General features: G+C 35.3%; 1 protein-coding gene and 1 pseudogene across 1 annotated transcript; one reads left to right on the top strand and one right to left on the bottom strand.

Moving 5' to 3' along the window:
• The first annotated feature begins 231 nt into the window (after positions 1-231).
• Positions 232-5,427, top strand: LOC113297819 (autophagy-related protein 18b-like). The gene is made up of 11 exons (XM_026546403.1): positions 232-424; positions 547-620; positions 751-824; positions 909-1,018; positions 2,425-2,516; positions 2,942-3,054; positions 3,800-3,919; positions 4,269-4,414; positions 4,531-4,644; positions 4,809-4,883; positions 5,132-5,427. The coding sequence occupies exons 1-11, from the start codon at positions 360-362 to the stop codon at positions 5,265-5,267; spliced, it is 1,119 nt and encodes a 372-aa protein (XP_026402188.1). The 5' UTR covers positions 232-359; the 3' UTR covers positions 5,268-5,427.
• Positions 5,428-18,546: 13,119 nt separating this feature from the next.
• On the bottom strand, positions 18,547-24,499 carry LOC113292805 (annotated as a pseudogene).
• Positions 24,500-25,946: the final 1,447 nt, after the last annotated feature.

Below are 25,946 nucleotides of genomic sequence, written 5' to 3'. Positions count from 1 at the left end.
AGTTTAAGAGAAAATCAATTCTAAATTTTACAAATTATTATTCATAAGGATATAATTGTAAAAATATTTTCCTTGCGTTAAGAATTGTGCAAACTTGCATTAGCTCATCTAATAGCGGAACGGGAGAGTATATTCTATTCTCCTGTAAAAAAAAAAAAAAAAAGTTTTCTGGGATCTCGGAAGGGAAAAAGGGTCCTGGGCTATATTTTGTCGCAGTAGTCGACTTTTCCTCACCGTCAAAATGGTTCTCCTTTTAGCAATATATAGCCGTCAAAAGAGAATATAAACAGAGTAAAAGAAGGCACTGTTTTTGTCAGTTGGAACCTGAATTCTAGTAAGGATCACAAAGAAATCCCTTAATGACAAATCAGTCCTCTTCTTCTCCTTCTCCAATTCTCTGTGCTTCTTTCAACCAGGATTACAGGTATTTTAATATGCCCGTTTCACACAGTTTAGAGTTTTTGGGAATCTTATTTTGCAAGAATTAGGGTTTTGAGGAAATGATAAGAATTGGGTCTGTAATTGTTATTGTTGCTGCAATTGCAGTGGATTTTCAATTGGAACACGAGATGGATTCAAAATATTTGATTCTGATAGTGGAAGACTTTGTTATGATAGAGGTTTGTTTTTCCTTTTTTTATTTTTCTTCTTATATGTATAACATTTAAAATCCATGAATTTAAGAGAAAGTAACTGCAGTATTGGTGGTAAAAGGAAATGATATGGTTAAGTCTGTTTTTTTTTGTCTAGCTATGGGAGCATTTAACATTGTAGAAATGATGTTCGGCTCAAGTCTACTTGCCATTGTAGGGGCAGGAGAGCAGGTATTTTGTACCATTTTTAGGTTCCTTCTATTGTTCTTATGATATTTCTTAGATACTTACTATGTATTCATGTGAATGCAACAGCCATCATTATCTCCGCGACGGCTATGTCTTTTCAATACTAAAACTGGAGCTGCAGCTAGAGAACTAAATTTCTTGACTTCAATCCTTGCTGTTCGTTTAAATATGAAAAGGTGTGCAGTATCATGCTGTGTCTTAGTTTGCATTATCTTGTTTTTTAATGACGTTATGGTAAAAAAAAAGTGACAAGTTTAGTTCCACTAAATAATAACGCAAATGCTGCTAGTAGTGCCTTCTTGACTAATAATTTCCTTAGCTGGTTTAGATTTTGACTACACCTTCTGTGAAGAGTCTAGTTGTGGATGAAGATCTCAAGTTCATAGCTGTTTTTGTCAAGTGCTAGTGTCTAAGAATTAGGTGAGCGGGATTTTCTTGAGATTTGTTTCATAGTATCAAAAACAGAGAAGGACCATCTATAACATTTGACATTTAAGGACTTCAAAATTGTTATCTTCAATCTAAATGTGGCCACCTATTATTTTGTTAAGTGCCAACACTAAGACTGCATTAGTTCATTAATACCAGTTGTCGCCACTATGGACGACAAGGCCACACCATGGATAGTACTTGTTGCTATCATCTATAATCAATTTTTTTGTAGAGCTTACAAATGTGAAGATATTTTTCTATGGTGATTTTGCATTTTTAAGAACAGATACCAGAGTATGAATAAACTGCAATTGCCCATCATTCTGTTTGTTGCATTTGTATATTAACTGTAAGAGAATCCGAAGAGTGGTTTTATCTGTTGCAGTAATAACTTTATCTTCTTCTTTACATCTTTAACACTTGCCTCAATGTATGAAACTCTCCTAAAATAGATAAATTTTATAAGGGAGATGGATTTCTAATATCTGAGTTTCTCAGTTTCTATTGTTATTGGTTTGGGCCACCTTATACAGAAACCAAACTAGAACTAACAACAAATGAAGGCATTTTATTCAATCTGGTTGACGATGTGGTATTTCAACAGTGCGTAAGCATTCGGACTCTGTTTCAGAAATAAGAAAAACAATCCTTCGACTCTTAATTTTGACCGAAGCATAAAAATAGAAGTAATGAAATAAGTATCCATCCTTGCACATTTGAATATGAGGTAGATGTTCATATCATCACCACTCAGTAAAGAAACAAGTTAAAATATTATAGGCGTCCTCTAGATAGAGTTCTTCTTTCTTCCTAATCTTGAAACCCTTGGTTGGTTAACTCTCTTCTTCTTTTTTTCTGTAATCCATTATTCCATTTTGATGTATCTGTCTGTGGCACATTAGTGCTCTGTGGCAGAAAAATTTTCTGATTTTTTTTTTTTTTTGAGCAAGTAAGGTTTGTTTATGGTTGTGACGTTTAGCATCATTGACGGATTATTCATGTGCTTTTCTTCTTTTATCTCCGTTTTTTTTTTCTCTCTTTTATTGCCTCTCATTGGCTATGTTATTTAACAAAAATATGATTGACTAACTCTATATTATTCACCTTTCATTTTTTCTGTCTCTAATAGAATACATGGCATCATATGCAGGCTCATCGTCTTATTGCAAGATAAGACTTACATATATGATCTGAATAGTCTTGCTATACTGGATACCATAGATACAGTGTCAAATCCAAAGGGTGAGAGTTAGTTTTGTCACTAGTTTTTTCCTCTGAATCAGTTTCATGCTTACTTATTTTCTTGGGATTGGCACCTAAAAAGGATTTGCTTGCATATTTTGCCGCTGTCGCTATTAGGATCTTTCAAATGGTGGACCTTCAAATTTCATATTAATTCAACAATGTAACCTCTTGGAAATTCTATAATTGATTATTGTCTTTGTGATATATTGTTCTTTTCAATTGATGTTCGCTTGGATGTTAACTTGGAAACACTCGGGTGTTTTTCACTGGATAATGAGGCAATTTTCATGCGTCCTTATCTTTCCTGCACGTGTTCTGAGTCGTCTGATGGTTACAGTTACCTGGTTGACTCAAATACCACAACACTTGTGCATCATAATTAGCCTTAGGATATTCAATTTTTTAAGCAATTTCAATTACAGGACTTTGTGCATTCTCCCCAAATTTGGAAAGCTGCTACTTAGCTCTTCCTGCGAGTACGACAAAAGGGTCTGTGCTGCTTTATAATGTAATGGAACTCCAGTCGCATTGTGAGGTTGGTAAATTTTGCTTGCTTTTCTTCATTTGAAGCTTAATCACAGTTGAAGACTGAGAAGCTTATAAATTGCAAGCTTCCTAGAAGCTTCAGCTCGGTGCTGGTATGACATATGAGATAGTAATAAAGAGGAGGAAATCTGTAACTCGGACAAACATATCCATTCAAGTTCGTCACAAGATAATTTAGGAGATCACATGGAGATGATGCATGTGCTGGTTTGGGGAGAGATTGATCTAATAGTCATTTATGGATCATCCTCCCTGAAATGATATGATTAGAAACTCCTCCTTTCATAGAATAGTGTGTTTTCTTTGAGCCTTTCAATTTCGTTATAATTGAAAATACTTTTTAGGATATTAGGAGTTTGGGGGATTTAATAATGGATGAAATACACGATGAGGAAATTATCCAGATTATCTCGATTTTCCTTATGCAGCTCACAAAGTCTTCACAGTTGTTGTGGTCTTTTGCACACACTATCCAGAGGTTTTCCATTTCTCTAGAAAATGTAATAAGATCAATGCAAATTAAGTTACGAGCAAGTGAACTCAAACAATTACTGAAGTTGTGTGTGTCTTTTTTGTTTTTCCTTTTTGATTGGTTATTTTTTTATCATTAATTTAATTTATGACCACTGATATAGAGAAGCACATATTCTGTCCTTTTTTTTTGGAAGCGTTTTTCCATTTTTATTTCACTTGTTGCAAACTTCGTTCTCACTGAAACTTAACTTTTATAACAGATAGAAGCTCATCGCTCACCATTGGCTGCAATCGCCCTTTCATCCAACGGATTATACATAGCAACAGCTTCTGAGCAGGGAACCATAATCAGAGTACATCTGGTTACTCAAGCAACTAAGGTAAACTAAAATGTGCCATGTACTGAGAGGGTGGACCGTTGAAGTTAGTGAACTTGTTTTGCTAGACAACATCCGTTGTAATGCCTTAATCTGTAATAACTGAATATACCCTTCTCGAAGTTCTATCCATGCTTATCTCTTGCAACTTGTTTTCATAGGGAAACAATTGATATTGCAAAATTAAGGGTTTTCCTTCTTACATAATAATTACTGCCTGTATACACTTTTCTGTTATCCACGGCATTAGAACTTAGCACCATCTTTTTCTCTGTTTTCTCTATTTCTTGCAGTCATATAATTCTTTTCTCTATTTCTTGCAGTCATATAGTTGTTTCTCTATTTTTTTCAGTCTTATAGTTTTCGGAGGGGAACCTATCCGTCAGCCATATATTCCCTCTCATTTGGGCCGTCAATGCAGCTTCCAGATATACTGGTTGCCACAAGCTCATCAGGTTCTGTGCATGTTTTCTCTCTTGCATTCATGATAAACCAAAGGTGAGCCAAAATTATGAACTGCCACCTGTTATTTTTCGTTATTTTTTTTGTTTTTAATAAGATGGCTCATTGATTGTTTGGCTTCTCTATCCCATGAACTTCTCATTTTTTATCAGAAGCAAAAGATCTAGCAGCCTTCTTGGATCAGTGATTCCAAATAAAATAAATGATGCTTTTGAACCTGCCCATCATTATGTTCTTCCCAATGCGGTCCCAGCAGGAGTAAAAAGGTAAACCAGCTGTGGAATCCCACCACTTCTTACATAAAATTTTCTGTCATGATACCAATAGAAGTTGTCTATAGTTCCCACCTCAGTTGATAGGAATTTTTGTATTAAAAGTGCTTGTTTTAGTGTCCTTACGTAGTACATTGGTTTCTAAATTTTGAGTTCAGTTATGTAATGATCCGAGGTCGAGGTGCAGACACAGTTGCAGGCATATCTCCTCTATCGCAGGCTGTCATTTCCCAGTAAGTTCTTTGCTAATTTCCTCCTTGAAGATTCCCTAGTTTGTATTAAATTTTCTTGTACTGGAACCAGTTTCAACCGTATAAGAGGGCAATCAGGTGTGCAAGAATCCGAAGGATGTATATTTGTCTGATCGTAGGAACTTGATTTTGAGAAAGTTGGAGGTTTCTTTCAGACCTATAATTAAACTAATTGATTTGATTTATTTTTATTGATATGGATATATGTGTCTTTAATCTCCCATTGACAGAGCTTTGATTACTATAATCACCTTCAGCGGATACTTTCAACAATACAAGTTTAGTATCAACCATGCAAACAGCGGCTCATGGAGTTTGGAACGCGAACTAAATCTACTAACTGCTATTATAGATAATGTCTCGTAAGTTATCATCAGTATGACATTCTTTACCTTTAACGGCACAATGTTGCTTGACATGCATTTTTGATTAAACTTAAATTAGCAAGTAAGAATTAGACTTACTTGCTTTTTTGCTTGACATGTAACCACGGACATACAAAGCCAAGAGAAGTAAGAATTAGACACACAGCTGAATCAGGATTTCACCGCTACTCGCACTTCCTATCAAGGGAAAAGATAGAAAAGGCAAAAATAGAGTAGGAGTTACATAAGAGTTAAATATCAAAACTCTTAGCATTATCATTTGTGTATATATATATATATTTTTTTTTCCACGGGCGTGCCTCGCCTAGCGCCTAACACAACATAGGGTCTAACTAAACAAATTATCACCCAACAACAGCAACACACCAATGTTTCCTTCAATAATTTTACCTTGTACAAGTATAATAAAATGGCCAAAACTGTAGCAATGGCCCCAAGTGAAAACCCATTGGAGTTGCCCTTCCCAGGATCACTCTCATGGAAAATTTTTATGCCTACAGAAGCGCCAGGGTCACTCTAATGGAAAAATTTTATGCCTACAGAAGCGCTGCATACCCTGGAAGTAATTTCAACTTCAGGTACAGACAGTACAGTAGCAACTAACAGGGGTGTATTGGATTAAGATTTATATGGATAAAAATAGATTTAAGTTTAACTGAATCTAGTGGATTTATAATGTTTTAAGTACCTGAATCTAGTGGATTTATAATGTTTCTTAAAAGATTCTTAAAGATACTAATTTGGATTGAATTAGGATTAATTCAGATTAATAAAAATTAAAGTGGACTAACAAATCGTAATATAATTGAAAAAATAAAGATTATCATGCTTCCTTTTCAAAAAAAAAGAAAAACCCATCAATAAGTGTTGGTGGTGGTGGTGGTTGGTGTATCTGGTGGCGTTGGTGGTGGTGGTGGGTGGAGGAGGTGATTGTTGGTGGTTATTATTGGAGGTGGTGTTGGTTGGTGGTGGTTGTATTGTGGTGGGTGCTCGTGGTCAGTGGTGGTCTTTGTTGGGGGTGGTGGTGGTTGGTGGTGGTCGGTGCTAGTGGTCAATGGTGGTTGTTGGTGGTGGTGCTGCTGGTTGGCGGTTTGTGGTGGTGGTAGTGGTCGGTAGTAGTGGTGGTGAGTGGCGGTGGTGGAAAAACATAACATGTTGTGAAAAAAATAAAACCAAAAAAATAATAATTTGTCCATAAGAATCCATGAAACCCATGTGGTTTGAGTTGAGATTGATATGAGATAATAAAACACATATTTTGGCTACAAATGTTCATAAGAATCCATATATATCTTGGCCCTTAACTATCCTAAGAAATCTCAAATGAATTGAATACCTAGGATATATGTGGAATCTAAATAAATCCTAATTGAATACCATGGATATTTTATGATTCCTTAAATATCCTAATTGAAGACCTAGGAGTTTTTAGGATTGTTAAATATTCATATAAATCCTAATTGAATACACCCCTGTAAGTATCATACAAGCAGTAGCATTCCAAATCCGACCCACTATATATCAAACCGCAAGCAAGGGACAAAGTAATGATGTCATAGGGGTAGTCAAATGAGATTTCAAGTGATTTGCGGGGTGTTCTAAATCTATTGTTAGTTCATAGAGATTGTTTGAGAGTCTTTTAATGTCTCTTGTTAGCGGTTAGAGATTTTTTTTAGTTTATTTAAATGTGAGAATTGAACAACATGTTATTGGATTAGGATTTCATAAGAGTCACTTTAACACTCCTATTATTCAAAGGAGAATCGAAAGTCATTGATTTGTTATTTTCAGTGATTTGGGAAGATTTTTTAGGAAAATATGCATGGTAGAAATCTCTTCCCAAGAGGTGATATTTTGGGTTACTTGGAAATTTTGAGATTTTTTTTTGTGAGTATGATCAATTTTCTTTTCTCTTTTCTTGTTTGAGTTGATGGCCAAGGAACATGTCATTTGTCCAGTAATCCAGCCGACCTCATCTGAATACATTGGACATCTCCTCTCTTTTCTTCTTTATCCTCGTGTATACCGAGCTTTTTTCCCCTAACCAGTGGCGAGATGGCATAGCAAACAGAATGTGGGATGAGCGGAATAAAGAGAATGAAAACTTAGGCACATGACAACGACGAGACTTATTTTGACTATGAGCACATATTTTACTAGGTATTCATGGTACTTTTATTAGCATTATAACATGCATTATAAATAAAACCTGCAAATGTTTTCAGTTTTTAATTAGATATTATACATTTCTTTGTCTCTACAAATGACAAGAAACTCTTTACAAATCTCATTTTGTTTGACCTTACAAGTCACAAAGACTCTAAATTACTTTCAGCGAGTCAATAGAAATCTCATTTGACTACCTCCCCGTTAATTTGTCAAGAATATAAAACAAAGCATGGACAATTTAGCCTAGATAAAGAGCGGTCAGGATGCATTCTGGGGAAAGCTAAATCCATGGTTGTGGTTTGCTCTAGTTAAAATTAATCATTATGAGTTTTTTATTAATTAATGTCTCATTAATCTCTCATAATGAATAGTTTATTTAATTTTACATTAATAAACATTTTAATAAAAATTATATCAATAGAAATTAGTGGTTAGTAGTGGAAGAAGTGGTGGAGGCGATAATATCAGTGGTGGTGGAAAAAATAATGTTGATGGGTGGTTTTATGGTGGTGATGTTGGTGAATATTCGTGGACATTATTAGTTCTCTAAATTTACAACACATGCAACATTGTATCGTGAAAGATGTAGTTGGTCATTACGATTGATAAAAATTCAATTCTTCTTTATATAAAGGAGGATAATTATGCTGACGTGTCGAAACCAGATTAAATATTGTGTTTTCTCTCCAACAAGGAAGCCACGTGAGCATTCAGTTTTATCTTAAGATATAGATACGTCTTTTGGACTAAAGACGTAACCGAAAGTATAGGTTCCGCAGATAGGCACACGCCTTTACGATTTACAGACATGACCCTTGAATCTGAGACGTAACTGAAAGTAAACATCAACCTTATCAACAAACCCCTCTTCATTATCATCTTCATATTGTTGGATACCAACAGTTTTGAAGCAATGTATACTCTCTAACACGAGCCCTGTCAGTCATTGATGAAATATATATCGTTAAATGCAAGTTCCCCATATCAGGTTCTTTTTTAACAACACGAGGAAATAGTTTTGTTTCCTTTTTTCTTTAGGATTTCAGTTTCGGTTTTCGTTAACAATTTCTTCCAAATTTTCAGTTGCAGAATCATCAATTGTGTGAAGGTGAACAACAAAAGTACAAATTGAATTCATCTTTTCAGTTTTAGTAACAAGTTTCATGATTTAATTATAAATTAACATTCAAAAGTTACTAATTGGTTAGCAAACATGATTGCATATTATTGGTTACTCATGATTAGGGCTGCACATGGTTCGGTTTTTATCGATTTTTGGCAAAACCTAAACCGAAACCAAAGTACTCGGTTTTCCAATAATGAAAAACCAGTGAACCATATAGCATATTCGGTTTCATTGGTTTCGGTTTTTACTCGGTTTTGTTAAAAACCATACGGTTTTTGGTTAACCGAATGATTTATAAACAATAATGTGCCAGTGCTTTATAGTTTACAGTTTTACACAAACAGTACACCCAATACTACAAGCGCAAAAAAGTTTACTGGAAATATATCAGAGGCATAAATGACGAGCAACTAAAATGACAGTAAAAGGCTTTTACTCGAATAATCCTCCTAAGAGTCCTAACCATTCATTAACTACAATTCATCAGTGTGAAAAGATTCATTCTGCTATGATCACTATTGATCGGTTAACCAATTGGTTTTTGGTTCGGTTTTGAGATAAAACCTAAACCGAAACCAATACTTTTGGTTATATGAAACTGACAACCATTAATAAACTATAACAATATGGTTTCGGTTCGGTTCGGCTTAAAATCTTCGGTTTCGGTTTCGGTTTTCGGTTCTGGTTCGGTTTTGTGCAGCCCTACTCATGATGTTTGAATTATCATGTCCAATTCGCCGAAGGAGGGAACTCATGTGGTCACAATATGAAGAAATCCAGTTGATCGTGTTTTACCACTTATGAATTTTCAGTAGAGGTCGAGGTTATTAGTTCATCCAAATTTAACTTCCGCAACTGGACATACGACTAGGAAAATTTCTTGATGAAGGGGGACCTTTTCGCCCAGGTATGGCTTCAAACTCTCAACGTAGTTTGTGAATGGTAATAGATAAAAAAAATTAACTTTATCTTACTTACATGTGTTTACTTTTATTTAGTATTCAGCTACATTGATTTTGTAGAAAAAACGCTATGAAGGAGGCAGAAGTAAAATGTAATTTGTTACAGATATTACTTATGGAACCCTTCTGGCTCTCACAGAAAACATTATCATTAATCTCTGGGGATAATACTTTGACTCACTAAAATATGAAGCCACGATATCTAAATGGAAACATTTAACTCATCGTGGCAATATGTAAAGTAAATTTTTTATTGGGTAACTATCGAAATTTTAAGCAGATCATTTAGTAAAGTACATATAATGCAGGTATTCTCGAGCTGGCAGCAAAATGTATCTCAGCTTATTTTGTAAATATCTGATTTTTATTGACGTACGATTCATTTTATTGACTACGAAACATGTTTGCGGGTTCAAAGAGGAGAAAACTTGCGGTTGTAAGATAAGGAGATGTAGTTTTCTGTCAAGTTAGTGAGGTTCTCCTTCCTCTCTTCTGTCGATATATTGAAATTAGAAGTGTGCATAGAGTCTTATTTTTGAAAGCCGTTCAATATATTTTATCTTTGTCGAGGAAAAAAAATAAGAGCTTCGTGTTGATGGAGTGTATTCAGCAAATACATTGCTTACACTCCTGAATTGAGGCTATTTTGAGCACATCATACATTTTTGACTTACTTATCAAGTACTTGATTAAAACATTGAACAATATGTTTTCTTTTGTTTTTTGGGATCCTCACTGCTTATCCAAAAAATTATAAAATACGTTGTGCATCTTATGATCTGAAACGGGAAGTGGTTTCGTTTTCAAAGGATTAATTGTAAGGGCCAACATATATGCATCTGTCGGTAATTTTCATGGTTTCCTTTTCAAACTTACCACCAAACCACTAAGCAGATAGAATCTCACTCGACCGTTGTTTGATACTACCTCCGTTTCAAAATAATAGGCAGATTTGTGTGTAAATTTACACATAAACCTGCCTATTTTTTAGAGACGGATGGAGTATATAAACTTTAATGACAGCGGCATTTGTCAGATGGTAGGCACTGTGATGTTCATGAATGTTATGTATTCTGCAGGTAGGCACAAGTAATCAGACACATTTCTAAGTCATAATGGTATCACTCACATCTCCTAATTTTGTAGGAAACTAAAGTCATTTCCGTCAAGGATTAAAAAGTATCAGATGTTCGCCAGAGTATTTACAAGAAAATGTGCATTCATTAAGTGTTCACTAGAATTGAATAACACTATGTTGAATTTATGATATGAAATTTTCATGTAAAATGTTCATTCATTAAGTTTTCCATAACATAATAGTTTATGTTGATGGTCCGAAACTTTTTTAATATGCAAATGGTTAATTTTTATGAAATATACTTATCGCTATTTTTTTTGGGCCGGTTAAGGAACTAGCCCTGGCATTTGCGCGGGCTTACAAAACTTGTATTATAATATTTTGAAGATGAGACCATACCATTTTGAAGAAAAAAATAATCGTAACCGCCGAATCACCTAAATGGTACCCCTGCTACCTTTATTATCCGGTTGTATAAATCATGGTTTTAACCATTCAAATAAAATTGATCGCAATATAACAAAGTATATAACAATAAAAAATATATTTGAATAAATTAATTAACGACCTAAGTTTTTTCAACCTAAACGGTATCCCTGCTACCTTTACTCATAATGTCTGTGATTCAAAATTAGAAGTACGACAAACGACCAACGAGAGGTAGGCGGCGGTTGTGGTGGAGAAACAAGTGGTATTAGATGGTTTGTAGTGGTGGTGATGGTTGTTGAGTAGCAATAGCTATGTTAATTTTGTGTCGCTACAAAATAGGTAACATTATAAATTAAAGTTGTGGTTAATCGTTTTATTAATAATATGAACTTGGTTAAAATACATGAAAGATCAAAAAAGATAAAGTAAACCGCAAAATGTCACGTTATATAATTATTACAAACAAACGGGCACAAGTCAAAATCAATACACAAACAATTACTTATTATCAAGATGTGTCGTTATGGTAAGGGTTGTACCCTAGCTATGTATATTTTTCTGCCTATTTCTTTGTACCGTGTATTATAAAATGAAGCTTCGCTAAGTTAGGGAAGATAAAGACCAGTCCTGATTTTTCCACCCAATTGGTAAATTCATGGTTGCGGTCGATCCCATGAATGCACACTTTAATTGAGAAAAATTCATTACATATTCTCTTATTCCCATCTCAAAAGTCTAAATCAAAATGGAAAGATTTGATCAACTCCAAATAACCAATCTGCCTTCCTATAAAACTGAACAATTGATTCTCTCGCTCACATTCGGTAGGATGAGTGGGTTTGAAAATTCCAATTCCTTACTTTAGAGCAAACGAAAATCAAAAATAAAGTTGGGAAGGGAGATAGATTGTGGAGAGGAAAAAACTCAAATCCCAGAGTATAGTTCCATTCAACCTTCTTTCAATTTTCTCTCAATCTTCGTCCACCAAAACGTACATCTGTGACCAGTTAAACTACTATGAGGAAAATCCTTTCTTTTTTACATTGTTTTATGTATGAATTTTTGGGGTTTCTATCATTTTATTAAAAATGATTTTTTGTATATTTAGATGAAGTACGCATTTTCAAAAATAACCTTATTGATTACAATAAGCTCATGGTTTAAATTTAGTGCTGCATGTATTTTGTGATTAGCCAGATTATGAAAATTTGGCTATCACAGGTCGTCGGGGTTTTAATCTATTCACAACTTTTTAGTCTACAAAGGTGAGTTTTTCTCAAGAACCAATTTTTCGTTTCTATTTGTTTAGACTTAGTGGAAATAGAATTCTGATTTCATCTTGATAGATAAACTTAGAGAGAAAGTTATAAGATTATTCAAATTACACATTATAATTTGACAATAGATTGGTATTTACAAAATTATCTTACATGTATACAAAAGCCCATTTTCTCCGGGATTCTTTCTCAAAGTCCAGAATAATTTAACTAGAAGTTATTTTCAATAAATAATCTAACATGATTATACGTAATTTATATTACAATGGCACGGGTTAAACCCTAGTTTTTTAAACAAAAAAGGGTTGCGCCTATACCTGAGGATTATGTACGTATCCCTAATCGTATTCTCCGATACGATACCCTCGGATACTTCCCAAAAGGCTTATCAAAAATTTATTAGTTTTCCTAAAGGTTTTCTCTTCAGTTTTTTTTTAAGGTCTCTATTGCTTTCACGTGCTTTGTACATGTGAAGAGGAGAAACACTTAAAAAGAAAATGAAGGAGTTTACTCCCTCATAGTGAGGGTTGAGAGAGGAAATTTCAAGTTTGCTAGCAATGTGAGACTAAAATGTTGTGATATATAAATGTATAATGAGTGTTTTTGGGGATTAGATTGAATTTGTGTGTTCTAATACATTCTTGAGTCCTATAAAATTGCATTTGCAAATATTTATGTATGCGGGTTATTTTCGGAGATGCCGAATCGGATTCTTGGATAGTACCGGAATCAAATACCCGTACCAGTATTTGTGCAACCCCGGGAAAGGGCGCAATTAGGCATCTTTTAGGACACTCTTAGTGAAGAGAGTGACCCTTCAAAGACAGGTGTATGGTGCTAAAGACGGGCAACCACACATTGTGATGTGATGTCCTTGTTTAGACGCAGTAATATTGTTGCCGTGCATGTTACATTCTTCCCGAGTAGGAAATCAACAGACGAACTACCTACAGGAAATTTATGGATGCCCAATGGTTCCAAAAAAAAAAAGAAAAAAGGATGCTCAACGGTGATCTGGTTTCTACCTGTTGAGAAGTAAACCAAGATACTATGAAAAAGATAGAAGGGATCAACAATTTGTGTTGATACAGTGTGAAGAAAGTGATATGGATCAACAATGTGTGTTGATCCAGTATAGTATGGATCAACTGGGACAGTTGACATGAAGTGGATGGATCAACAAGAGTTGTTATCCATGGTACGGTATTTAGAAGTTTACTTGGGTTACAAGTATTACTGGTTTTAAGAATTTGTTTACGTGAGAATTGTCTAGAAGTTTCTTGTTAGAGTTTGTTTTTGATTAGGAAGTCTTTTTACTTGAGAGTCAAGTTTGTGAGTCATATAAATAGGCTGTTGAGCCATGAGACGAAACACATCAATTTAAGAGAGTTTGTTTGAGTTAAGTTTTGTGTTCTTTTCATTAAGTCTTTGATATCATATTTTCTACATCTGGTATCAGAGCACTAGTATCAGGTTCTAGGACTGTGGGTATGAGAAGTTAAGTTGAAGAAGATGACAAGTTTAAGTTCAATCAAGGTGCCGGTGTTTGAAGGTAAAAACTTTGAACACTGGAGGTTGCAGATGGAGAATATATTCATATTCCAAGAGGTTTGGGATATTGTGAAGGATGGTTATGTAGAACCAGCAGAAGGAGTTGTACTTGAAGGAGCTGCGCAAACTCAATTAACTGAAAACAGAAAGAAGAATTCTAAAGCTACATATATTCTTCATCAGGGCATTCACGAATCTCTCATGGACAGAGTTATCTATATCAAGCAAGTTAAAGCAGCATGGGATGGTTTGGTTAGCTATTATACATGTTCTGACAAGGTTAAGAAGGTTTGGTTACAAACTTTGAAAAGAAAATATGAACTGCTGTAGATGGAGACAACTGAAACAATATCATATTTTTCTCAAAAACACTGAATCTTGTCAATGAGATGAAGGCCAATGGTGATACTGTAGAAGATTCAACAGTTGTAGAGAATATTTTAAGAAGCTTGCCTGAAAATTTTGAGTCAAAAGTTACTGCTATAGAAGAATGCAACACAGTTGCAACAATGACTCTTAATGAGTTGTTGGGTTCATTACAAGCTTATGAACAAAGGTTGTTGGAGAAGACAGTTGCTGCAAAACAAGTTGAAGAATCTCTTCAAAGTCAAGTTAGCTGGAGAAATAATCAAGGAAAACCTAATGCTGGAGGTTTTCAAGGAGGATACAATAATAGAGGGAGATCAAATAATGGAACTTATAGGAAGCCATTTGACAGTCAAAAATACAGTGTTATAACTGTGGAGATTTTGGATACATTGCTACTGAATGTCCAAAACCTAGAAAGACAATTGCTAATAATTACAAAGCAAATTTCAAAGCTAATATTGCAGAAAGTCAAGAAGAAGATGAAGGAGAAAGCTGAAAATATGTTGTTGGCTTGTCATACACCTGAAGAAAAACCTCAACATAAGTGGTATCTAGATACAGGTTGCAGTAATCATATGAGTGGAAGAAAAGATTTGTTTGATAATCTTGATGAATCAGTGCGATCAACTGTGAAGTTTGGAAACAATTCTACCATTCCAGTTATGGGAAAAGGTAGGATTGGAATTGTTCTGAAAAACATACATTATGGATGTGTTTTATGTACCAGGTTTGCATCAAAATATTTTGAGTATGGGTCAATTGTCTGAAAGAGGTTATTCTATGAACATCTTTAATGGTGTTTGTACAATTCGAGATCGTTTTAGAAGACTTATTACAAGAGTGCAGATGACTAAGAATAGATTGTTTCCTTTGAATATTCAGTATCAACAGGAAAGTTGTTATAGTAGCAGTGTTCATGATGATTCTTGGTTATGGCATAAAAGGATGGGACATGTAAACTTTAACAGTTTACAAACTTTAGCAAAGAAGGAGATGGTGTCAGGCTTACCCTTTATTGAGGTATCAGAATCAAGATGTGAAAATTGCATCTTTGGCAAGCAACACAGAGATCCATTCCCAGTCAACAAAGATAGAAGAGCTGATCAACAATTGGAGATTGTTCATAGTGATCTGTGTGGTCCTATTGAAGTAAATTCACATCGAGGTAATAATTATTTTATAAATTTCATTGATGATTTAGTAGAAAAGCATGGGTTTTTTTGCTTAAACAAAAGAGTGATACATTTCAAGCTTTTAGAAGTTCCAAAGCTTATGCTGAGAGACAAATTGGTAAGAGTATCAAGATCTTGAGAACTGATAGAGGTAAAGAATATACTGTTGTTGACAAGTTTATGGAAGAGCATGGCATTCAGCATCAACTAACTGCAAGATATACACCACAACAGAATGGAGTTGCAGAGAGGAAGAATAGAACCATAATGGAGATGGCAAGAACTATAAGAAGAACAAAAGATTTACCAAAAAGTTTTTGGGGTTATGCAGTTGAGACAACTGTGTATTTACTCAAAAGATGTCCTACAAATAGTTTGAACAACATAACACCAGAAGAAGCTTGGAGAGGTGTAAGACATCTGAAAATTTTTGGGTGTATTGCATATGCACATGTACCCAAAGAACTAAGAAAGAAATTGAATGACAAGAGTGAGAAGTGTATCCTTGTTGGTTATAGTTCAGTAACCAAAGGATATAAATTATACAACCTAGAAGCAGGAAAAGTGTTTACAAGTAGAGATGTGATCTTTGATGAAGATTCAAAATGGAACTGGAATAATGGATCAACAACTAATGTTGATCCATATAACAATGGATCAACAAGGGATGTTGATCCACATAATATTGGATCAACAAGGAATGTTGGTCCACCTGCTACTGTCAGAACAGTTCCAGTTGAAGTTGAAGAAGAAGTGCAGATTCAAGATAATGTTGAAGAGCAACATGAAGAAGCAAGAACAGAAACAGTACAACAACAAGAAACTACAAGACCAAGAAGAAAATATATCATACCTGCTAGGTTGAATGATTATATTGTATCAAGAGATGATGAAGATACTGATGATGAAGTAGTGAATTTTGCACTATTTGGAGATTGTGATCCTGTAACTTATGAAGAAGCATCAAAAGAACAAGGTTGGATTCAAGATATGAATGAAGCAATGAAGTCAATTGAGAAGAATGATACATGGGAACTAACAGAACCTCCACCAGGGAAGAAACCCATAGGTGCTAAGTGGGTTTATAAAACAAAATACAAGTCAAATGGTGAAGTGGATAGAAAGAAAGCAAGGTTAGTTGCTAAGGGATATAGACAAAGACAAGGAGTAGATTACTCAGAAGTATTTGCACCAATTTCAAGATTAGACACAGTGAGAATGATAATTTCATTAGCTGCACAAAAGGAGTGGAAGATTTTTCAGATTGATGTGAAGTCAGCATTTTTGAATGGAGTATTGGAAGAAGAAGTTTATATTGAGCAACCAGCTGGTTACATTATGGAGGGGAAGGAGAATGAAGTATACAAGCTAAACAAAGCTTTGTATGGTTTGAAACAAGCACCAAGAGCTTGGTATACAAGAATAAATTCCTATTTCATTAAGAAAGGATTTACAAGATGTCCACATGAGCATACTTTGTATTTGAAAGCTGATACTCTTGGCAATCACATCATAGTGTGTCTATATGTGGATGATCTTATATTTACTGGAAATAGTTCTGAGATGATTAATGAATTCAGGGAGGATATGGTGAAGGAGTTTGAGATGAAAGATCTTGGTTTAATGTCATATTTTCTTGGTATAGAGGTACAACAAACTGAAAAAGGAATTTTAATCAATCAGCAAAGATATGCAGAAGGAATACTAAAGCGTTTCAAGATGGATAATTGTAATCCAGTCTTAACACCAGTAGAAGAGAGATTGAAGTTGACAAGAGAAGGCTCAGGAGAACTTGTGAATTCAATAGACTTTAAAGGTCTTGTTGGATGTCTTAGATATCTGACTACTACAAGACCTGACATTATGTATGCAGTTGGATTGGTTAGTAGATTTATGGAAGAACCCAGACAATCACATTTACAAGCTGCGAAACGTATTCTGAGATATGTCAGAGGTACAACCAGTATGGGAATTCTCTATAATGTTTCAGAAGATCCAAAACTAGTTGGTTTTACTGATAGTGATTGGGCTGGTGATACAGAAGGAAGAAGAAGCACATCAGGTTATGGATTTCAGTTAGGAACTGGTTTTTTCTCTTGGTCATCAAAGAAACAACAAGTTGTTGCATTATCTACAACAGAAGATGAGTATATAGCTGCTAGCAACTGTGCTACACAAGCTGTATGGCTAAGAATGATGCTGAAGTCATTGTTTCAAGAACAGAAGACACCAACAACAATAGTTTGTGACAATAAGTCTACAATTTCATTAACTAAGAATCCAGTGCTTCATGGAAGGAGTAAGCACATTGATATTAAGTATCATTACATTAGAGATCTTGTCAGTAACAAGGAGATAGTTGTGGAGTTTGCTGAGAGTGAAGAGCAAGTAGCAGATATTTTCACCAAGTCTTTGAAGTCGAACGCTTTCATTTACTTGCGTGGAAAGTTGGGAATAATTAGCAAAGAGTATCTTGGTTTAAGGGAGGATGTTGAGAAGTAAACCAAGATACTATGAAAAAGATAGAAGGGATCAACAATATGTGTTGATACAGTGTGAAGAAAGTGATATGGATCAACAGTGTGTGTTGATCCAGTATAGTATGGATCAACTGGGACAGTTGACATGAAGTGGATGGATCAACAAGAGTTGTTGATCCATGGTACGGTATTTAGAAGTTTACTTGGGTTGCAAGTATTACTGATTTTAAGAATTTGTTTACGTGAGAATTGTCTAGAAGTTTCTTGTTATAGTTTGTTTTTGATTAGGAAAATCTTTTTACTTGAGAGTCAAGTTTGTGAGTCATATAAATAGGTTGTTGAGCCATGAGACGAAACACATCAGTTGAAGAAAATTTGTTTGAATTAAGTTTTGCGTTCTTTTCATTAAATCTTTGATATCAGATTTTCTACACTGACATTTGAAATTGGATCCAAACATTGTAAAGTCGGCGTACTTTCCCAGTTGGGTCTTTTATAGTTTTATGTTGTAAGACAAATGAAACTACCAAACGAAACAGTCAAAAATGTGTATTTTTTCTTCTTTGGATCATGGACAAATTATCATCACTTTCCATACCCCTATGGGCCCCAACCAACCCCTTTGCACCCCCCTCCATGACAAACATTGTTAACCGACTAATTACTCATGAGATAGATTTAATTTCATATGTACATCGTCTCTTCTTAACACCAACTTTTGCAGCAGATGTGTTCGAATTTGATCATACCAAGAGATGAAGAGAATTTGATCATACCATGAGGAGAAGGGAAATCTCAAAAGAGGCAGAAAATACTTGGAGTGTAGGAGTAATAATAACCAACCAAGTCATTTGTGGCACCCGCCTGCCTCTGCTAGCCACGCCAAATATCTACAACTCCTAAATCTTTAATCAATTTTCACTTGCTCCTCCTTGTACATATACCCTTGTTTATCTCTAAAACAAATCTTGCAAAACCTAAATGAAGCCTGTGTAGGGATTTTGAGGTGGCGGATAAGATGGAACATCTTCTGCAAGAGACGGGTTTCCAAAGGGGTTGCTTGAATCTTGGCTATTATTTGTCTGATGTTGTGGTTGCTGCTGTTGTTGTTGCTGCATAAGTTGGTGTTGCTGGTTCATTGCCGCCATCTGGACATTGGGCGGTGGTGCAATACCGTTGGAGGCGAAAAATGGGTCCTCGGTAAATCCAGGACCCGTCACGAAAGGATTTAGAACCATCTGTCCCGCTTGATAGGCACCGTTGGGGTTTGCCTGTCTCGCCATTGCATGCTCATATAGACTATCAAGTGTTAATTTGTCCAGGCCACCAGCCTAAAACAAAAGCGTAAGATAGATTAGCAAGAGATGGAAAAGCAACACCAAAATCCTGTCAATCTTTCAAAAAATTCAGCAAACGATTGTATAAAGTTCGTGGTTCCACATTGAAACTGCTGACAATTGGATTGGATGGTGATATGTAATCTTTTCCCTGAGACGGAAAATCATATACTATGTAGCATGTAGGGAAAACCCAGTCATGGTTTTAATAACTTGAATATTTTTCTTGTGCTTCTACTAGTGTATGAAATCTTTAGTTGGTGAAAATTCACTTCCCGACAAATTTTAGTTGGGCTTTCCCTCTTTACAATTTAAGACTAGATTTAGGGTAACCAATGATGATGAACTTCTCTATTGCTAAGAAATGTAGTTCCAGATGTATTGGAAACATGGAAATGTCATTACCAGTTTGCTCTCGGCCACAGCAGTTTCATTAGAACTTGGTGCGCCAACAAGAGCAAGCTCCCACCCACTACTTTCAGCTGTGAAACTTGGAGGGTTTCCAGGATTTAATGGATCTTCTACAAGAAAGTAAAATGAAGGATTAGGTGCCAGAGTCATAAATATATTCTGTATTTATATCTAGAGTGGACGTTTAGGAAAGACCAGAGGTATAAATAGCAACTGCAAGAGAGTTTTTGTCGTCCAATTCTGATGCATCCTGGCTCACTTCACTGTCTAAGCCCTGGCAAAAAAAAAAAAAAAATCTCTTTGTTGGGCACACAATACAATGTATACATAATCACATTTTTAAGAATGTATTTCTGGTCAGCGTAACCTTACCAAGAGATCAGTAAAAGGTGGGACTACTGGAGCCTCACTTTGTTCACTCATAAGGTCTTCCGGAGGGGATAGGGATGTCTCACGATTTTCTTCGTCCTCTATTTCTCTCTTTGGCTCAATAGCCTTGGTGGGTGAAACTTCATTTGTAGTAGGTCGTGCTTTTGGTGTAGCCCCTTTTTCATCGTTTACCTGACAATGGACAGAGAAATATTGGACCTACTTATATTAATGCCAAGGATGAGGTTTGACAAATAAAAGAATGATGGTCTATTCTCACTTCACTAGCAATTCAAGGACTAACAGAAATCCCAGAAGATAAACCGTCCTGTGGAAATCAATTTCAAACAAAAGAGAAGGGGGGAATCGTGAAGGCTCAGGGATTTCACCTACACAATCCTAACCTAAGTGCAAAACTAACATTCGCTAGTTTACCCTAATTCTCTTAGGTTCTGGATAAAGAAGGATAATAATTAACGGTTTAAGCAAACATGCAAAAAAATGTAAAACATCAAATCGTACCGCAGTCCTTTGGATTATTAGTGATCGTGGAGCTTCCTTTGCATAATCTTCCATCGCGGCGAGAAATGATGCAGGAGGCTAAAATTGCATACATCAAATGATATTAGCAACACCGTGAAAGTAGAAGCCTCGAGATAGCCAACCATAATACCTCCTTAGCTATTGATGTTTGTCTTTTGAAGATTAGTAGCAAGAAAACAGATTGTCAAGGCAAATTTTGGACTCAAACCTTTTCAAGTTTGATAAACTTTTGCCCTCGTCCAAGCTCAAGTCCTCTGCATTTTTCGTAGAATTCAGATAACTTCTCCGTCTGAAGAAAATAAAATTCTATGCCATGTTATAACGTTGAAGAAAAGATACAGCACGCTATAAACACATTACTTTTAACTATTAAGTTCACTTTCATCTGCAAAAAGCAATTTGTAGAAAGGTACTTACCTGATTCACTGCCCTCTTATAAATTTCAAGTGCTCTAAGAGCATCATGTTGCTGCATCTCAAAAAACTGTTCCAGGAGAACAATCATCAATATGTACTGGAAACTATAAACCAAAAAGTAGGTATAAACAACCGAACCCAACCTTGTCAACCAAATTGAGGATACCATCATTTATTGCTGCATAAAGCCTAATGCTTTCGATTGCTACCTGGAAAATGAAGGCCATGGGAGAGTCACTAAATGGTATCAAGTCACACAAACAACAATTTTAAGGAGAAGAATCCTTACAAGTGAAAGTGCATTCTGAATCACAATATTATAAGTAGCCGCTCCCTCTGGCTGCAGAATAGTGCATTATCAATGTTCAGTAAACAATACACAAACTACGTATAAGTTCTTAACTGACATAAAAAGCATATATCCTTGAATACTAATGTTTGAGAATCAATGGTAAATAGCTAACTGAAAGGGAGATTACCAAGCAAGCAAGAAGGCGGAAAAGAAGCTGCTGCAAGGCTGGTAATTGTTCAATCAAATCAGTATTGTCGAGTTCCTTAGTTCTCTGTTCACAAATGAAAAATGATAGAAACCAAGTTTATCTCATTAATATCCTCATTTGTCACCTGCAATATCACAAGCATTCTAATAGGCTGATATAAAAGATACATTACTATCCTCAATTCAAACAATTACGCACTTTTCCCATCAGAAGAAGACAACTTAAATAGGCTACCCTAATGTAAAAAGGGACATGGGCTTTTTGGAGCATTACAGACTACTTTTTTCTTTTACTGCATCCACTATTTATTTCAAGAAACATAGTGAAATTAACCATTAAATTCATTGAATTGATCAGGTTTCTTACGGATGCTTAGCTCTTATATTAACATTTTGGTAACACACAATAGGAAATAATTGATTGAGAAATCCAAAAGGAGAAAGGTAGATAACAACAAGAGAAAAACTTAAAATTATTGCTTACTGGGTGATCCGTCTCAACATCATAATTCAGTATTCTGTAGCATTCTAACCGCTCCTCTAGCTATAGAGCATATATCCGAACCCATGAAGAATAATCCCATGCTTAATGCCAAAAAATAAGTTGAATCAGATGTCCGAATAAAAGTAAACTATCATTGAAGTAAATGAGTTATCTGAATAAGTAATACCTTGTGGAGTTGAGTCATCCTTAAAATGAGACAAGTTCAGCATTTGACCTCTGGTCCTTCTATAATTAATAAGTTCTTCGCGGAATGAAGAATCGACTTCCCTTAATGCACGATGTATCACGAACAAAGTTTTCAAAGCAACCTAATAATTCAAAAATGGTCATGTAAATTACACAAGATTATAATATACACACAAAGATGGCGGAGGAAAGAGAACTATGTGATCAATGGCAGTATGAAATATGTTAGAAACAGGAGTATCATGTGTAGATCGCTAGGTTTTCCACTGGAAAAAACAGTTAACCTCATAAAAAATGAAGGTTCTGACTAGCTAGAGGTTGGCCAGAACTGAATAATAGCAAAGACCTAATAAGAGGTCAAATGCCTTTTTAGTTGAAACTCGAGTGCAACTCAGCTGAACCATCCAATTTTCTAGGCGAACATTATGTAGGATAAGGTCTTGATGTCATTTCTTAATCATTAAACTATGTCATCCTAAACCATATATTAGTTTCAGGAGTTGCATGCTAGTACTCCTTGCTGCAGTCGAGGTACAGTGCATTTTAAGGTTATTATAGTGGAATCAATATTGTCATGACTTCTGAACTTACTAAATTAACTTGAACGATTTTGGCCCCATCCTGACTAATACAGCCTATAGACATCACGTAGTTCAGAATCTAAAAATGTAAAAGAATACATGTGAATCACCACTCTGACAGTTTCACTGCTGAAACAAAGTGTTTTGAAGCCAGTTGCAGGTCACACAACCACACACTTCACTGCTAATTTTATTGAACCAGATTAAAGTTCAGGAAAAAATAATATATCCATACTTCATTTATGTTAAGGGTCTTTTTTTCCTAATATGTACAACTCATATGAGAAAAAAGAAGATGATTGAAAATCTTTTTAAGACTTGCTGTGTCGCCAATTTTGGTTAAGTGGGTTCTACTGTATGTCAGTTAATCTTCCCTATCAAGCTCCTTCACATATACACATATACGTATACAGGTGACAAATATACCACATCAGATTTGAATCCGTACTGAGTGTTTCAAACATCAGTATCTCCATTGAAGTAACTAGAAGTCAAGTTAAATGTAGAACAGTGTTTGACAGAAATTAGGAACATACCGCCCAAGTATGTGTTTTAGCAAGACGTTTGGAAAGAGCATGTATGCAATACAAAACATCAGCTCTCGGTCTTGAAGATGAAATTGCCTCAAATATAACTGCCAAAACATAAACTATAAGCATAATTCCTCAACCAGAGAGTTTTATTTTTATTTTATAAAAACCGACCAGATTACTAAATTTTAAAACATGAAATTAGAGATTTATAGTTATAAATGCTAGACTGACAGCGAACATGCTTCTCCTTTGCTACACGCTCAACATGGTTTGTAGCCTTTACAATTGCAACATCCAGTTCCTATACACATAAGACTAGTGCTTATCAGAAACTGTTTGAAGAATAATAAGGATAATTTTAGTTAAACATATCCATTACCTTGTAACCACTGTTAACCTTCGCCAACCCCACCTTTGTGGAGTCTTTCAGAGCTCCAAGAGCTTTTCTAAATTGAGTACTACTACTTCCTGCCATTCTGTAATATCAAGCAAACATGTTTCTTACTGAATATTCTGCAAGAAAGAACAGGTATCCATTATCTCAACATATTTCCAACTTAACTGATTGCATTACCACTAACAAGTTAAAGCACCAGCCGGAAAAAAAAGAAGAAATTATAACTAGTCAACAATTTAGACTCTTTTAAATGTATTCATATTTTCTTGTAAGTCCTCTGATTGTCTTCCCTATTCACTTGGTCTAACATCTAAAACAACTCTTAGGGGAATCAACAATATGCATTGCAAAGTTCAACCATAGTGGGATCCGGTCTGACCATCTTGGCTAGAGTAGTCATGATCTACTGGGTTTATAGTTCATCTCTTTGTGACCTAAAGGCTTTCAAATTCTCAAGTTTTGACAACAAAACCCTTGGTAAATCAAAAACAAATTGATAGATTACAATGAAGAGTAAATTCAACATTGGTATCCTTCTAAACAATTTGAATTTATAAAATACTTCATGATCAAACATAAAATTTCATAATATACCGCTAATTAAACAAAATGTAGATATAATTAACTCAAAAACGTTGTAATTAACAAGTAACAGAAACTTTTCGAAAGATTGCAAACAAGGGGTTTTCATGCTCAATGAGAGATGATGCATTATATCGAACAACAGAGAAATTGTCAAACCTTTTTTTTCTGAGAAGGAAATCAAAATATCAAACAGCAACGCGGTAGTTTTTGCAGAGAGGGAGAAAGGGAAGAATTTTCTTGTTGGCACTACGAAGAAGATGTAGTACGTGGGAGTCATATACACCAAAATCAGAATGATCGCTGATGATTATACAGAATCATATGTGGGTCCAGCTTGTATTTATTTTATTTTTTTTTAGTACGGAAGTCCCAGCTTGTACAGTTGTACTTACATAAATACTCCCGACTGATGCTACGTTCACGCACAAAAAAACCCGCGTAAAATCCCATGAGGGGATCGGACAAAGGAGGGAAATGCTTCTCTGCATACGGATATGGAAAGGCTAAAGTGGGTCCTAGGTGATATGAGGGACGGGATTTCTCATGGAAATAATTCCCGGTAAACTTACATTATTGAATACTATCGTTTTTGGTTTCCCCATTTGGCATTCTACTTTCCCTATTTCCCATTTTCGTGACAATTTCCAAAACCAATCTACTTTAAATTCTGAATTTTCCTGGGTCCAAGAGCATAGCTCAGTGGTATCCCATCAACTCTACTAAGTAGGAAGTCAGGGGTTCTTTTTTTTTTTGATAACCAGAACATCCATTGATTAAGCAGTTCTAGGCACTGCAAGCCTGTGAAACAAAGAGTTTAACCATGGAGAATAATCCTTGTACTCCTCAAGTATAAGCTTATGTCTCCCCACTTTTTTTACAACACAATCTGCAATACTATTGAAGTCTCTCTTAACATGAGAGATTTTACAAAATTTAAAAGATGAAACCATAGATTTTATTCTACTAATGAGATTGTTATTCTCCCATCTGACTTGGACTTTGTCTGTGACAATAGAATGCACCACAATTTCAGCATCTGTTATAATCTGGACTTCATCGATGTTGAGAGCTTTAATCCAACTAAGAGCTTCCAAAATTGCCATGCACTCTGCAGCCTCCGGGTCTATTACTCTGTTTGCATACGATCCTTTAGCTCCATCATAGGTACCTGCGCAAGACAATAGCACCATTCCAGTGCCAGAAGAGTTAGTCAAGTAATCAAAAGAAGCATCAAGAAAAACTCTTGTAATATCTGGAGAATATACAACTTCAGTAATATCTTGAGTTTGTTCTGGCAGTGAATTGTTGACTACATAACTAAAGTCCTGAAGATGAAATTGTATTCTAGTAACTGTGGATATGTAGTTTAGAGTTTTGTTTTGAAAGACATGTTCACATCTTTCCTTCCAAATCACCCAACATCCAACCATCAATGTCATTCTCCAAGTGTTGTTCTCTGCTGCACCATTACTCTGTGGATTACTAAACCATGATATTATCCATTCCTTAATACTTGCACATCTTGCTGTAACACCATCCACATTGACATTTAAGCTTCTCCACACTAATCTTGCATGTCTGCAGACCAACAAGAGATGAAACAAAGTTTCCACCTGATGATTACAAATACCACATTGTTCTTGAATACTGCTGTTGAATCTAGTTGTTTTGTCTTTGGTTTGAA

This window comes from Papaver somniferum, chromosome 7 (assembly GCF_003573695.1).
Source record: "Papaver somniferum cultivar HN1 chromosome 7, ASM357369v1, whole genome shotgun sequence".
NCBI classification, from domain to species: domain Eukaryota; kingdom Viridiplantae; phylum Streptophyta; class Magnoliopsida; order Ranunculales; family Papaveraceae; genus Papaver; species Papaver somniferum.
The sequence above is the reverse complement of the archived record's forward strand: the minus strand, read 5'-3'. Positions and strand labels throughout refer to the sequence as shown.

Coding starts and splice junctions, on each gene's coding strand:
- LOC113297819 (XM_026546403.1), top strand. CDS start 360: ATGACAAATCAGTCCTCTTCTTCTCCTTCTCCAATTCTCTGTGCTTCT. Junction 3,055..3,799: donor AACTCCAGTCGCATTGTGAG/GTTGGTAAATTT, acceptor CTTTTATAACAG/ATAGAAGCTCATCGCTCACC. Junction 4,884..5,131: donor TCGCAGGCTGTCATTTCCCA/GTAAGTTCTTTG, acceptor TCCCATTGACAG/AGCTTTGATTACTATAATCA.